This window comes from Ochotona curzoniae, unplaced genomic scaffold, assembly GCF_017591425.1.
Source record: "Ochotona curzoniae isolate NIBS_2020 unplaced genomic scaffold, NIBS_Ocur_1.0 contig_1482, whole genome shotgun sequence".
In the NCBI taxonomy this organism is placed as follows: Eukaryota; Metazoa; Chordata; class Mammalia; order Lagomorpha; family Ochotonidae; genus Ochotona; species Ochotona curzoniae.
This window is the reverse complement of record NW_024465100.1, coordinates 6,140,908-6,155,477: the sequence shown is the minus strand read 5'-3', so window position 1 is coordinate 6,155,477 and position 14,570 is coordinate 6,140,908. Positions and strand designations below refer to the sequence as shown.

The window sequence follows — 14,570 nt, the reverse complement described above, 5'->3', positions numbered from 1 at the left end:
CCAATTAGTGCCATCAACTGAATTCTCACTAAGATCTATGTGAGCTTAAAAACATATACATCCCTGAAGCTTTCAGAAACTGGCTCCAACTGGCAAACACTTTGAACTCAGCTCTGTGAGACCTGAAATCAGAAATCGCAGCCAAGTCCATCTGGACTTATGGTAGAAAGGAAAGGCTAACACGTTATCAGCTTCCCAGACCTGGAAGACAAGAGAACAAGTTTTCAGTGCATTCACCCCAGGGGAAAGCCAAATAGACAATATCAGGGCATCTCAAAAACTTGCAAATATTTTTGGAAATCATGTAGAGTGATTTCCTAATAGGCATTTTCCATGAAATTTGTGAAAACCCTTGGTAGATTGGGAGTTCAAAATTCTTTCCACCAAGCTGAATTTGCTTTTTAATTCCATTTTCTACTTACATTTTAAGAACTCTTTGTCAAGTGAGCAGCTGTTTCCCCCCACCCTCTTGGTGCTAACTATGAAGTGGGAAGCAAACATTCCTGTGCTCCCTGCCTGGATTTGTGTGGTCCTAAGAACATGAAAGCATGCAGGCAAACATATAGCTCACCAATACTTCACATCTGACAGACCTTGCACAGTGGGGTCTAGTGCAAGACCTCTGATGTCAGCGACAGCATCAGAAAGAATTTCCTGGACACAGAGTATCTTCAGGGTCCAACCAAGCAAGACAGGGTTTAATTTGCCCTAGCAAACAGCAGGTTTTCAAGGAACTGTATTTTCTGCTTGTGCTACTGTGACTAGATCACAAAATCCACCCTGTGTGGACCACAGGGCTGGGGTGAGATTCAAAGAGCACAAGGATTGCATAATTTGACCAAGGACAAACCCATCTGATCCCTGAAGTTTTCCTGATTCAGGTAGTAGTTGTGGTCACCTTCCTTCTGGCCTTTCAGGCTCTGCCAGAACTTACCCATCATCATTCTTCATTCCACATCATTTATCTTTCTCTTACCCAAGATCAGTTCAGACTAGGCTGCTCCAATCTCATCTCTGAGGACCACAGCATCATGGTATGAGTAAAATCCTGGCAGAGGGATGAAACTGGAAATTCCAAGAGACACGGTCAATCTTACCCTTTGTGTTACATGTATGAGTCATGTGTGTTGACGCACACACACACAGAGGCAGAGACACAGTACACAGGGAGTGTAAACACTCTGTTGTACATCTGAGACACAAAAACAGTCAATGGTGGGTTCTAGTGCAAAGTGTTAGCTGATCCTGAGTGCAGAGTTTGGGTTAGCATACTGCTTAGGAGATCTGCATCCCATATGGGAGTGCCTAGGTCGGAGACCTGGCTCTGCTCCTGACTTCTGCTTCCTGGTAATGACAGCCAGGGGAAGAGGCAGATCATGGCTCAAGTACTTGGGTCCTTACATAGGCAATCTGTTTCTAACTCACATAAAAAATACATAATAAAAATCATTTAAAATAGGTTTAGGAGTTGGAAATATTTATCTCCTAATCCATAGAGTAATCAATGCATGTAGATTAAGAATCCCTTGAGAATTCTGGGCAGAACTCATATGTTGTTTGTTTCTGAGTACTGTACTTCAGTTCATTAAAATATTGTTTTGACTCAAACAATTCTAAAGCTTTCAAACATGCAGAACTACAACATCGAAATAATTGCAAGTCGGTGGAAGGAAATGTTCCATGCATTGGCCATCTACCAGCAATTGTCATAGGATCATGTGCGGTGGGATTTACATGGTAAACGGCAGCACTGGGTTGATTAAAGGACTCTGAAGGTGAATGCCAGATGTTCCAGTACTGTGGTTTTGATATAGATGAGAGAAATGAGAGATGAAACACATCACCTGTCGAAGATAGTGATCATGTGTCTAAGAATTCACTGGTTTTGAGGAGTGATGCGACCAGGGGAAGGTAGGCTCCCAAGGGCTAGGTCATCAGTGAGAAGCTGCAGTGTCAAGTCATTGAATGCAAGTAGGAGGGAAAAGACGCCTTCCAGGGCCAGGAGGACTGGGGTGGCACAAATAACTACATCAAACATGATACCACAGAATTATTTTTATATTATACAATATAGTCACATTATAACAACCACATTGATCATCTCTAACACAGTTTCAATAATTTTGAGTATATACTTATGGTAATATTAATATATATATAAGTATTTATATATATAAAACCAAGAGGCACTTCCAGTAATTCTGGCAAAAAGGGAGCATCAATATAGTGTCTAAACTATAAAATAATAAAAATAAATACAATTTATCTAATGTACTTTTCTGTACAGATCCTACTTTATACAAAACATCAGCCATTAACCAAGTCACTTAAACAGTTGTGATGGGATGATGGTAAATATTGCTACATATATTAAGTGCAAGATACAAGTGAAAGGACAAAAATTCTATTTGATTTCAAAATGATCATTTAAGTTCCAAGGCTTTACTGTTGTGTTTCTAAAAGCTGAAAATTTGGCAAAGTTAGTAATGCGCATATTCAGGTTTGTTGAGTGCAGTGAGAAATACCTTGTTAATGTTAGCATATACAAATGGCATCCCCAATAGTATCACTTTGGTTGGCAGTTTTTGGAATATATTGCTTTTTAGGAACATAAATTACCCAGTACTTCGATTTACAAATATCCTTCAGCCTCAAAGATTTAGAACATGCCAAATAGAACTTGTTGGGAACTGTAAATAATAGATAAGCACAATTGCTTTATCAGAAATTAGAACATATTTTTCAATCCAGGACCCAAATCAAATTAATCAAACCAAGCAAACTCATACACCCTTGATTCAAAACAAAATATTTTCAGTTGCAGATGCTAATAACTTACAGAAAGCCAAGTGGATTGTCATTTGTTTAGTTTGCATTGATAGCCCCAGAATATATAAAAGCACCGATATTTATTTTGTGATTTTCATAATAAAAATTTCTAGAAGAAATATCAGAGTATATCTGGGATCAGTGATACTTATTTCCAGTGCTTGTTACCTAACAAATTGTCTCAGTAGAAACAAAAATGGTATGAATTCTTTTGTGAGAATATATTAAAATACCAAGTGACACTCAGGAAAGAAAAAAATCACCAAAAATGCCAAAAATCCCATGCAATTATTTTACAGAGTATAAACACATTAGCAAATTTTTTTAAACTAATGGTCAAATGTATAGTAAGAGTCAAGCCATTAAAACCCTAGTAGCAGGTAATATGTAGATATGTTATTATTTAGATAATAACAGTATAGTATTGGATTATGCTCATAAATAGCTAAAATAAAATATCTGAATTATTAGTCATGAAAATAATCGTAGGGAATTATTAAAAGAAGTCATTGGGGAAATTCTATCAATGAACAAGTTGTATACACAAAAAAATTTTAAACAGTTTTAGTTTCACATTAAATATCTGAGTATCTTGCTAGTATACTGGGAGAGAAAGTACTAGAACTAAAAATAAAAAAAATCCTCTTTAGCAAGCATTCAAGCAGCAGTTTCCAAGCTCAAAGGGCTCATTCACATTCAGAAACATGATAATACATAAAGTCAGGGTGAAATATGGATCAATGAAATAATTTCTACTCCTGAGTAGCTAATAACTCAAACCAACTTAAAGCAAAAATGGCAGATGTCCTTGGATGTCCCTTTAAGTTTCCTGTGTGCTGACCCCCAAGCCCAGCTCTGCTTTTTCTCCTTCTTAGTACTGTCTCATAAAACTGGAAGCAGTGGACTAGAATTGGAAGTGCAAGGCATTATCTCTCCTTGACATGAGAGAAGAATATTTAGTTATTTTTCCTTACCTCACCTTGAGTTTAAGTGTGTGTGTGTGTGTGTGTGTGTGTGTGTGTTACTTTCTTCAAAGAGAAGAGAGAGAATTCCCTGATACGGTTTTTGGCTGCATGTGAAAAAGGTACTTTTATCAATCTTTTAATGATATTGGATACTTAACTACGACTTAGGTCATTTTTCATTATGTTCATAAAAATGAATTTCAAATTACCATCTACCATTTGATTACATCCAGAGCAGGTGAACAGAGTGGGTGTGGCTTATGTGAAACTTAAGATTAATACAGTTTAATTTTCCTTAGCAGTGAAGTATTTGGGTTAATTGTGTTCAAATTAAATAAAACAGAATTTATATTAATAAGCTGCTTTTCAACTGAAATCATGGTAAATTGCAAGATAGCATTTTGTTGTTGTTGTTTTTGTTTAGGAATCACTTAGAAGAACGCAGGCCAGAATTTGAATATCTAAGGCAAATTTTACGGAATAAATTAAATTTCATTGATCATACATACTCCCAAAATATCTTTTCCCCCAAGGAATGAGGATGTCAGAAAAGTAATTAAATTCCACTTTCTCTTATAATTAAATTTCATTTGCATTTTCAATATTCAGCATCCCAGCATGAAGGAGTGTTATTTTCTGAGTTTCAATTTAACTGAATAACTGAACACTTTAAAAGCAGATTTGGTAAAAGAAAACCAATCTAATTTAAATATCACTGATAGTACTTACGCAGGATGATTTACAATCACTCCTAAAAGTTTTTGACTGAAATATTCACATTATTAAGGAATTTCTTGATCTGCAACAGTTGGAAAACCCATCTGGCTATGGTCCCTTTCAACACCTCTGACCTCTAAGGAGAAGGCATGGCTTTTCGTCACACAGCTCCTCTGGGAGGCAGCTAGCCGAAAATCCCAAAGTCTATCAAAGAAATCAACCTTCAAAACATGGCATGGAGAAGCATCACCTGCCTTTACTCAGGAAATTGGAAATGTTCTCAGGGCCTTTAGCAAATGCCAAAGCCAAGTTTCTTTTTCCATCTACGTCTGGGTCTATCTCTACCATCTCAAACACAGGAGAGTTACTGATAGGAGATCAGCACAATGGAAACCATCTCCACCGAACCAGTATTTTCTATCAACAGATTAATATTGATTTCCACCAAGGAAATGAAGCCTTAGCCTTCAGTTTTCTGTCTTCAAATGCATTTACCAAACAAGAAAACATTCTCAATGATTTTTCTCACTATTGTTAACCTGCCGTCAGAATTACATGCTGCGTGAACAAAAATCAATTCAGGTATGGTAATAAAGCACCATTAGTGAAGATCAAATTTGCATTATTCTTGACAAATGCAGTATGTTAGGCAACCACACAGATTACCTAACATCTGTGACAAATAATAAAGACTGAAAAAAAATATGCTTTCCTTCTGACAATGACGAGAAATGAAGATTTAGGCATAACTTATGTTGATTATAGTTTAAACCTGGCTAGCTTCATGCATCTAGTTCAATGCTTCCCCAAATAAATTTCCGATAATAATTGGAGTGTTGTCTAGAGCAACCAAAAAGAGAGGATATAAACGTAAGGCTTAAAACTAATGTATTTTTTTTATTGATTAGGAATAATTTAATTTTGAAATTCTCACTTAAGTGGATAACTAATTTCATGAGCAAATTTTAAAAATGGACTGACAATCTCAGCAAATTCATGTTTGATTACAAGGGGAAGTCACAAGAGGAATAAATGAGTGGAAATAATGGTCACAAAGTATTTTCTTGCTAAGAAGAGATGAACGAAAAGCACTGAGTGCAACTTTAAAGAACACAGATGCTGTAACCTTTAATTAAAGTAGACCTAGCAAGTGCAAAAACGTGCTGCCTTTTTTTGCACACATATTACTGAGAATTTTTAGAATAAGAAGGATCTTGACTTAATGTAGACTATGAAAGTCCAGACAACTCTTGATTTATCAGATCTTCTTTCACTTTGGAAAGGCAGTTTATTTGCAAATGACATATCAGTCTGCAGAGGCTTTAAATGGCAATCAGAGTTTGGATGGAAGAAAAGGACAATGAAACCCTCCTGTGGCTTACATCAATATGTTAGAACTTTTATAAATGATCAGGATGGGAAGGTGGGGTGCTACACTGATGTGGAAGCACCAAGAATACCTCTGAAGTAGAATGTAAACGATTCACTTCTGGAATTGTTCATGCAAGTACTTCACTTTCATAAAGCAATCACTTCAAACTTTAGACTTTATTCACAATGACAATGTTCATACTTTTTATTATTTAGAAAATAATTTATATTTCTCCATCATTTAAACAAAGAACAGGCCTGAGTCTCATGCCTTCTGCACAGCTTTTACCATCAGAGGAAGTTCTCTGGGGAAGACAGAAAGGGGACCCTGGGAAATGCCAACTATGCAGCCTGCATACATCTCACAACAGATTTCCGGACAATGAATTCCTTCCCCTCAACCTTCCTGGGGCTGTGACTGGCAGGATTTGCTCTGGAATTACACTATGCTAGAACACACAGAACTTGGCATTCTGGTTGGTGGATGCTTTCTTAAACACACTATGAGGAAACAACTTCACTCATCAGATGAAGGAAGTACAGAGCTACTGCCTTCATGTTTTGTTGAGAGGAAAAACCAGGTCTTAAATAAATGGCACAGAAAATAATTTTATAGTTCAGAAAAAAGCAGACAGTGTTTTCACCAAAAGTGTTCTACAGCTGATCTTAAGTCACAGAAAAGACATTCTATTAGTATCCTGAAAATGACACTGACAACACTCATAAGAACATAGCTGGCCTTTTACCTCACAGAGAGCAACCATGGCTTCCAAGTAATCGGTTCCAACTTTCCCTTCATTCACTTTATGCTTTTCTATACAAGTGTCCTTTTTCCCAAGTGGGCTAGAGACTCCTTCATTTAAAAGACCTGAGTTTATCTAATGGCACCTATATGTAGGCTCATATAAAAATGCAGTAAATTGCAACAAATACATTGGCACCACAGGAAAATAAGCTTTGGGGTTGGAAGTGAACACGGTAATACTGCTATCACCAACGAGGGAAACATCACTAGAATCAAATACCCACTTCCGTAGGCATCCCTTCAGATCCAGGTCAGACCTCCATCTCTCTTCAACTGTCAACTGACATCTAGCGATAATATAAGCAATCATCCGATGAACAGACACTACTATGTGATGAAGAGATTCCAATGGCCTTGGAATAACTAATAATTCTACTATTTTATGTACCTTAAAGCATAACAACATGAAACCAAGCAAATCAGGCAGTTTTCTGAGACTTGCACTGTGGCAGCTCAGCCTTGCCCCTATTTTGGCCACCCAGCTTTAAACAAAACACCCAGTCTGTGGTTATCAATTCACAATGGTCCTGCCATTCTACCCCCACCACACCTTAGCATTGCCCTCAATTTCTATTTAGAGCCACAAAGCATTTGGGGAAGGGAGCAAGACTGATTTTGTGAAGTATTTAGATATAAGAGGTATAAATACTTTTTTTTCCCTACTCACAAGAGAAGAACAGTTGAATTCACTGGGAAAATGCATTTGACTTACAGTCATTTTTTACAGAGATCTACAGATGGTACAAAGAAAACAGAAATAACACAATAAATCCTAAATAATGAAGACCTGGAGTTAACTCAGAAATACGCTGAAAAATACCTTAGTTATTTAGGAAGAAACTGCATTTAGTTAATCTATTTTAATTTTTCTTCTTATAAAATATGCCTTGAGTCCATTCTTTCCTATTTCATCATCTTCATTGGAAACTTACATAAAAATTACGCTTCCAACTGGAAGAATACAATATCCATTTATGAGACACAATAGTACTTTTCACCTCAACTTTGCCTGCTAGGACTGCAGAGAAAGTACAAGTACAAATGCGTATCAGGTCTACATGTTTGGATGATGTATATTTATAATAATGAGCAGGGTTAGAACCAAAAGGAAGAAAAACATTGAAAAGCTATGAACACCAACTACAAAAAAAAAAAAAAACCTTGGGCATTGGGTAAAAAGTCCTTTACTGGTAGACATGGACTCAAATTTCATTCACTTAGCAGAACATGTTAGTGGATACAAAAACAAACAAAAAACACTTCTTGCAGCATCCTCATTTCATGGGGAGAAAACCTACCAAATTATCCATTAAATTAGAATAGGTAGCTAGCAGCTGTCCACAGCCTTCCATGCAAATGAATCACTGCTCTCTTACTCAGCTTGGGGACAGCTACAATGTATAAAAATCGTGATTAAAATATAACTTTATAAAAATGTCCCCCCCCATTTAAAAAAAAGAATTGCTATCTACAGAAAAGAATCTTTATATTTACATCAAGATAACTATTCATGACATATATAATAATATGAAATAAAATATTGAAAGTGAATATCAACTTTTTAAATAGAGGTTTGGCTCACAGCATAAACAAGTGTAGATGACCAATCAACCAAAAGAAAAAAAAAACTTTCATCAACAGCCCCATCCCTACACAATCCCCTCCTAACCTTCCCTGTCAGAAAAAAATGAACCAGTCTAGAGAGAAAGGCCACTCCATCACACGGCATGGAGAATACTGCAAAGTTATCACCAGGACCTCCACACACACCCACAAAGCCATTTTCCGTCAAGCATCCAGGACTGGGCTTTCCTTCCAACAACATCAAAACGCTTGGTTGAGACTTTCATCCCTAGCTACAAAATCCATACTCCCTTGGCCTGTTTTTGCTACTGCGTATTTTGCTGTAAATTAAGCTGATGCCAAGAGTTCACTGTGAGGTGTCATTTCCCAGGCCTTCTCTAGCATCCTTTGCAAAATCTTAACTGGATTCAAAGACCCAACTCCAGGTCCCCTCCACTTATCTATGCATAAGGAATGCCCATTCCCTTCACAGGGGTGCTGACCTGATATCCATTGGAAAGAGCCTCAAGTTGCCCAAGTATGAAGCCGGTGTCAGAGCGCCTCCAAGTGGTAGACAGCAGTAGTACCAAACACAAGGCCCATGGGTACCTGCCATCTGCAGGTGGCACCTGTTTTGGAGCTCAAGGAGTCCATTTGGAATGGTTGTCTCTCAAAGACCTTCCAGAGGGAACATCTTCCACTTGTTCACATGGTACTAAGTCAACTGCTATAGTTTTCTCTCCGAACTACTCAAATCTTGAGACTCTCTCCTGCCCATGCATATGTACAGTGTTGGCACGATGTACCTCAATTCAAATAACGCTCTGGAACTTTCAGCCCTCAGTGCTAAGAGCAAGAGCTGCTTAGCTGGTAGGTTATGTTGGTTGCACTGCTTCCTTGCTAGGCCTCCCACACTTCCTTTGCGACAGGTTTTCTTCTATGATTTAATATATCACAGTGACCACTATATAAATATTAATGTTACTGTGTTGTGGAGCCAGCAATCCTGGCTTTCAGTGTAGTGTGTGCATGTGTCCGTGTGCACATATGTGTATTTTTCTTATGTGTGTCTACGTGGGAGCTTGTGTACACACACACACACACACACACACACACACACACACAGATGTATATATTTCCTTCTTTAAAAATATCCTTAGAAGCTGGTGTTGCAATGTGAAAGCTTCCTTGAGCAAGAGTTTTAAACAATGTACCTCACCATAAAAACAACACAGAAAACACACAGAGTCCTCAAATGCAAGAGCCATTTGACCATCATCTCATATTTCTACAGTGTTGTGTCTAAGTGTTATGCTGGCTTGAAAAGAGTCTGTGGCAAGTCAATGTGTTTGGGAACACAACTCATCTGTCCATTGTCACTGGTTGGGCTGTGGGGCTGGGATCTCCTCGGCTCTTGGCTTCCCCTTTTCTTCCTCTTCTTCCTCAATAGCCTGGATCTTTTCCGAGGATGGCTGTGGAAGGGTCTGCTCCACAGACTGATTTTCTATGCCCGCCAATCGCTGTTCATCTTCAATGACTTTCTTCCACATCTTGTGGTTCTGCAGTAGGTGCTGAGTTATTTGGCAGTAGATTTTCCTCCTTTTGAAAGCTTTCTTTCCTTAAAAAAGAAACCCACGATGTTAGACTACTGATCTGCTTACTGATATGAATTCAGTGTCAAACGGATCCACATCATCTAGGACCTGACTTGTGTTCTGAAATAGCATGCAGTTTTCAAAAGCAAGGGAGGAGGATGAAGGTGAAAACAACTCATTATATCATTGAGATAGAACTGTGGATAGCATTTAATATTCGGCAAGGTCTTCAGATGCACTACTTGTATCTTGGTGTTACTTCTACCACATCCAGGCTCTCAAGACTTTTCACATGCACCACTGGAATATATCATCTTATGTCTTTTTGCTAACCAGCTCAACTCACTGACAACTTTAAAGATGGTTTGGATAATGCTTTTTATTTTCTGCCTTTTGGGAATAAAAAAACCCTGCATTTCATATTCCCTTTCCTTTTAGGCTACAGAGTGACAGATGACTGTTGGCTGAAGGACAGATGTGAGTCGCAGTGATGGGAAACATGCCACTGCTCAAGGTGACTGTTCCGTTTTATAGTCATCCACATTCATGGCAGCACATTCACAGGAAAGAGGGTAACAAAAGCTTAATTTTTTCTCTTTTTCTTTTTAGCGCAGCCTCCATCAGAGCAGCTGTTCTCTCACCGATGCCTTTAAACTTTAGCAACAAACCTCTCTGGGATTATACTGAATAAGGTGACGTAGAAGAAAGTTTGTACCAAATAAATTTGCGTAGATTAGAGTCTGCAGGTGGCCTAAAGCATGCCTGCATCAGCAGCCAAATTATTCAGCACTGGAACCTTTTGAAATAAGAACAAAGAGCCTTTCATTGCTCCAATTCTAAATGCAGCTTAGTACTTCATTAGAAACCTCTTAGCTCGCTGTAGGAATCTTTCAGAATTAATTATGACGTGGAGTAAAAGCCTTCTTCTCCCAGGATACCATACTGAAACATTTTATTCTGTGTTTCCTGGGAGACCTCCAAGTTGTACAAACTGCAGAAGTTATCTGTGTATACTGAATGCAGTTTTTTTTTTCCTGGAATGTAAGTATTGGGTTAAATCAAGACATTCATAGCCACTGATACAAAGTCTCAAATTTAAATCACTAGGAGCCAGAAATAATGAACTTAAAAATAGGAAACCAGGGCTTGCTCACTGATTCTATAACCTTGGGATGTTAAATGTCTGAGACTTTTATCTTGCATACGATGAGGCAGCTGAAGCAGATGAACTTCAATTCCCTTTCCATGTCTAAGCTTCCATTACTCCACTGGGACAATGTTGAATAATGCATTGTCCGGCATTTATCATTCTCTCGGCTATAAAGGACTAAGTCAAAGATAGTATTTCCAAAGCTATGGTATCAAAACACTGTGGATGAGATTTTAAAATTTTAACGTAAGATGTTCACGTCACTTTTACAAGCCATTAATAAACAGGAATTCTAATTTGTGCTTTAGTGAACTTGATAAAAATAATCAACAAACCATGGGAATATCAGAGGAGGCATTGAGAATGCAAATGATAGCATCTGCTGCAGCAGCATAGGTTGGCAACATAAGCCTACTAAATCTCCTTGCTTTGGTCCTTCCATTCCTGATGCTTGAATTGTACGTCTCTGTTTTCAGTGTACTTGAATTCAAACAGCAATCAGGGGTCCACGGAGGCAAAAGTTACACAGAGCTTGAGCTGAAAACAACACCTTTTAACACCAGGCAGCAGTAGAATGGTCCTGCCTTTAGCGATAATGCTAACTCCACTGCTGTTTGAAACGGAGACAGAGCAAAAAAAGACAAAGCACATATGCTAATTAAACAAACCAACGAGTAACTAATGCACAGATGGCATATCTTGGTTGCTAGCTCTGACTGCAAAGATCAGTGCAACATTTCTAATGGAAGACCTTTAAAACAGGCAGAGAACTCGGGTATAACCACTCTGACAACAGGACACTGAAGGAAACAGCTTCTCATTTCCCCTCTGCCATTTCTGTTCCAAAATGAACAGAACACCAGCGAAGACATGCTCCAAAGCCACACTTGTAAATTTCTAATTTTTAAGTCTGTAGTTGGAAATGATTTTTTCTCTCTGATTTTGAAACCTTACAATGAGGGGCTTAGGTGTGGGCGAAACGAATCAATACAGGCTAGAGAATCTTATTAGATGACTGAAATGCATTAGCTTAGCCAGGAGGAAAGTGGTAGCAAAATGACAAGAATGTGCTTCATTGCTAATAGTTCTGTTACAGGTTTTCAAAAGTATTCAGGCTGTACTTTGTCGTGGAGGTAGACAAAACCCACATGCTCTATTCTCACAAGCACAGGAGCAAGATTTGCACAATACCACAGCAAACATCATGGCTTCTTAACAAAAACGATGTTAGCCCCTAATCTTTTCCTTAGATTTGCTATTGATTTGAAAGGCAGAGGCAGAGGCAGAGAGAGAGAGAGAGAGAGAGAGAGAGAGAGAGAGAGAGAGAGACATCTTCCTTACTGGTTCATTGCATAAATGGCTGCAAATGCCAGGCTGGGCCAGGCTACTGCCAGAAACCAGGAGCTTCTTTTGGGTCTGCTAGCTGGGTGCAAGGCCCCAATTATGTAAGTCATTTTCTGCTGCTCAACATTAGCAGGGAGCAGCATAAGATGTGGAGCAGCCAGGACTAAAACAAGTGTCCCTATGGATGCCAGTACTGTATGTGGTAGCCTAGCATGATACGCTATGGTGCTGACCATACTAGTCCCACATGTTTTCATGATGGGAAATATAGGACAGAAATTTAAAAGTAAAAGGAGTATATGTTTTTGCAACTCAAAATCATTGTGAACAAGACCACCATGATATACTCCAATTAAATAATGGTTATAGGAAATGATTGCTTCTCACTGTCATTATTGCCAGGACAAGAGTCCAAAGTCGATCATGTTTTAGCTGGTTAGTTTCAACAGTCCCCTAAATGATCCTCCTACTTCTGCTCTGGTTCACACACCAAACTCTCAAATATGCCCAGTTTTGCAACTGGTTCTATCTGAGTTCAGTCCAGTAATCATGGAACAGCTGGCCACCAAAGTCATTGGATCATGCTGTGCCACAGCAACTACAGATAGGACCCAGAATCCAATACCTCTATAGCAGACTAATTTTTCAGCTTTTAAACTTGTGTGGGCTTCAAATGAGGTTATACATCCCCAAAGCTTCTCCATCCTGGTACCATCATCTTAGGTTAGAAAATACCAAAAACCTTACTCTAACCCATGGGACCCACGGGACTTCTGTCATCTGTCCATCCGCCTGTTTTTCTCTGGTTTCCCACTGCTTTTTTCTTTGTTTCATTCCCTTCAGCTCTCCAAGTGCTCATTACCCAGGACCTTGGCGCACACTCCATTCTCTTCTTGGAATCCTCTTTCCACAAAACCCCACAAAGAGATGGCTCTCACATCTTTTAAGTTTTGTCTGCTTCAAAATTCCTGTCTTACTTCATCATTCCTGTCCCTGGCTATCTTCTCCATAAAGCTTCCATTTTTTTTTCTGCAATATTTTCCATCCCCTTCTTTTGCTTTCTGTAATTTCTACCATTATGACTTTTTGAGAAAGGGAGTTACCCATTGCCCACCCCAACAGGTGACAGCTGGACTCAACGACGACAATCTATGCGAAGCGTAAGACTTACCTGAGCATGGTGAACCTAAGCAAGAGTACCACTCAGGAGACACATGGGAGGAGATTGAGTAACTTACTTGGAGATTCATTTTCACAGGTTTCTTCCTCGTTGGGTGCCTCTGCCTCTTCTTCCCCCTCCTCCTCCTCTTCTGGGTCATCAGTATCTCCTGACTCATCACTGTCTTCCACCCATTTTCCTGGCATCAGCCCTGCTGAGTCATAGGAGTGGCACAAGGGACCCACAATGTGAGAGATGAAGGATTCCTGTAGATTAGCCAACTGAGGGGCAGAGCGGTCCATGAAGGGGCTAATGGGCAGACCAAGGCTGGCCTCTTCATCACCCTGGAGAAAGAGATTTAGCATGGATGTTTAGCCAGAAAGGTAAAATACAAGGGGAGCTTAAAAAAAAAGCAAAGCCAACATCATTCACCTGGCACCTAAAATGTGTAGGGATGTAAGATACCAGGCATTCATGTGAAAACCCCTTCTTCACCTGACTGCTGAGAAAAACGCAAATTTTAAGATTCTTTAAACCTTGCTGAATTGGACTACTTTTGCAACCTCCAAGTTTTTGGCTTGGTTCCCAGGGGAAATACAAGAGATCTCATGTCTAACTATACATGTCATATCACATTATTGTCCCTTATCTGAGAACATAACTGCAATATGCAATGCTAGACACAATCATTGAACAAATAAATGATTTGTTACATTGTCTTTTGTGCATTGGCTTTCAACAAATTCAAATTAACTTTATAGAGCAGTTCAAGTGTTCACCTTTGTTTTTGGATTTTGTTTGAGCAGTATCTTATGTAACTACATGGTTTCTGAAATGCTTGTATATGCTTTTATGTTTAATACGTAAAATATTATAGAATAGGTACTTAATTTGAAAGGCTTCAGATTGTTCTGGGAGAAAGATGCTAGAGCAGAGACCAGAAGTTAGCAACCTTAATAAAAGAAACATGCCAAAATGTCAACAATGTTTATGGTTAAGGAGTTGGTCTGTTACAAGCAATTTTTCTCTTTTCTTTTTCCCTTTCAATATTTTTATACTGATACTACATGAA

General features: G+C 38.7%; 1 protein-coding gene across 1 annotated transcript in view; it reads right to left on the bottom strand.

Annotated features, from left to right (window-relative positions):
• Positions 1–8,902: 8,902 nt before the first annotated feature.
• The window catches only part of PDE3A (phosphodiesterase 3A), a 342,193-nt gene continuing 336,525 nt past the window's right edge, over positions 8,903–14,570 (bottom strand). The window contains exons 16-18 of the mRNA XM_040968076.1: positions 13,578–13,842; positions 11,521–11,605; positions 8,903–9,868 (exon numbers count right to left, since the gene is read on the bottom strand). Of these exons, the coding sequence (XP_040824010.1) occupies positions 9,781–9,868; positions 11,521–11,605; positions 13,578–13,842 (438 nt within the window). The 3' untranslated portion in view covers positions 8,903–9,780. The remainder of the gene's footprint in view (positions 9,869–11,520; positions 11,606–13,577; positions 13,843–14,570) is intronic.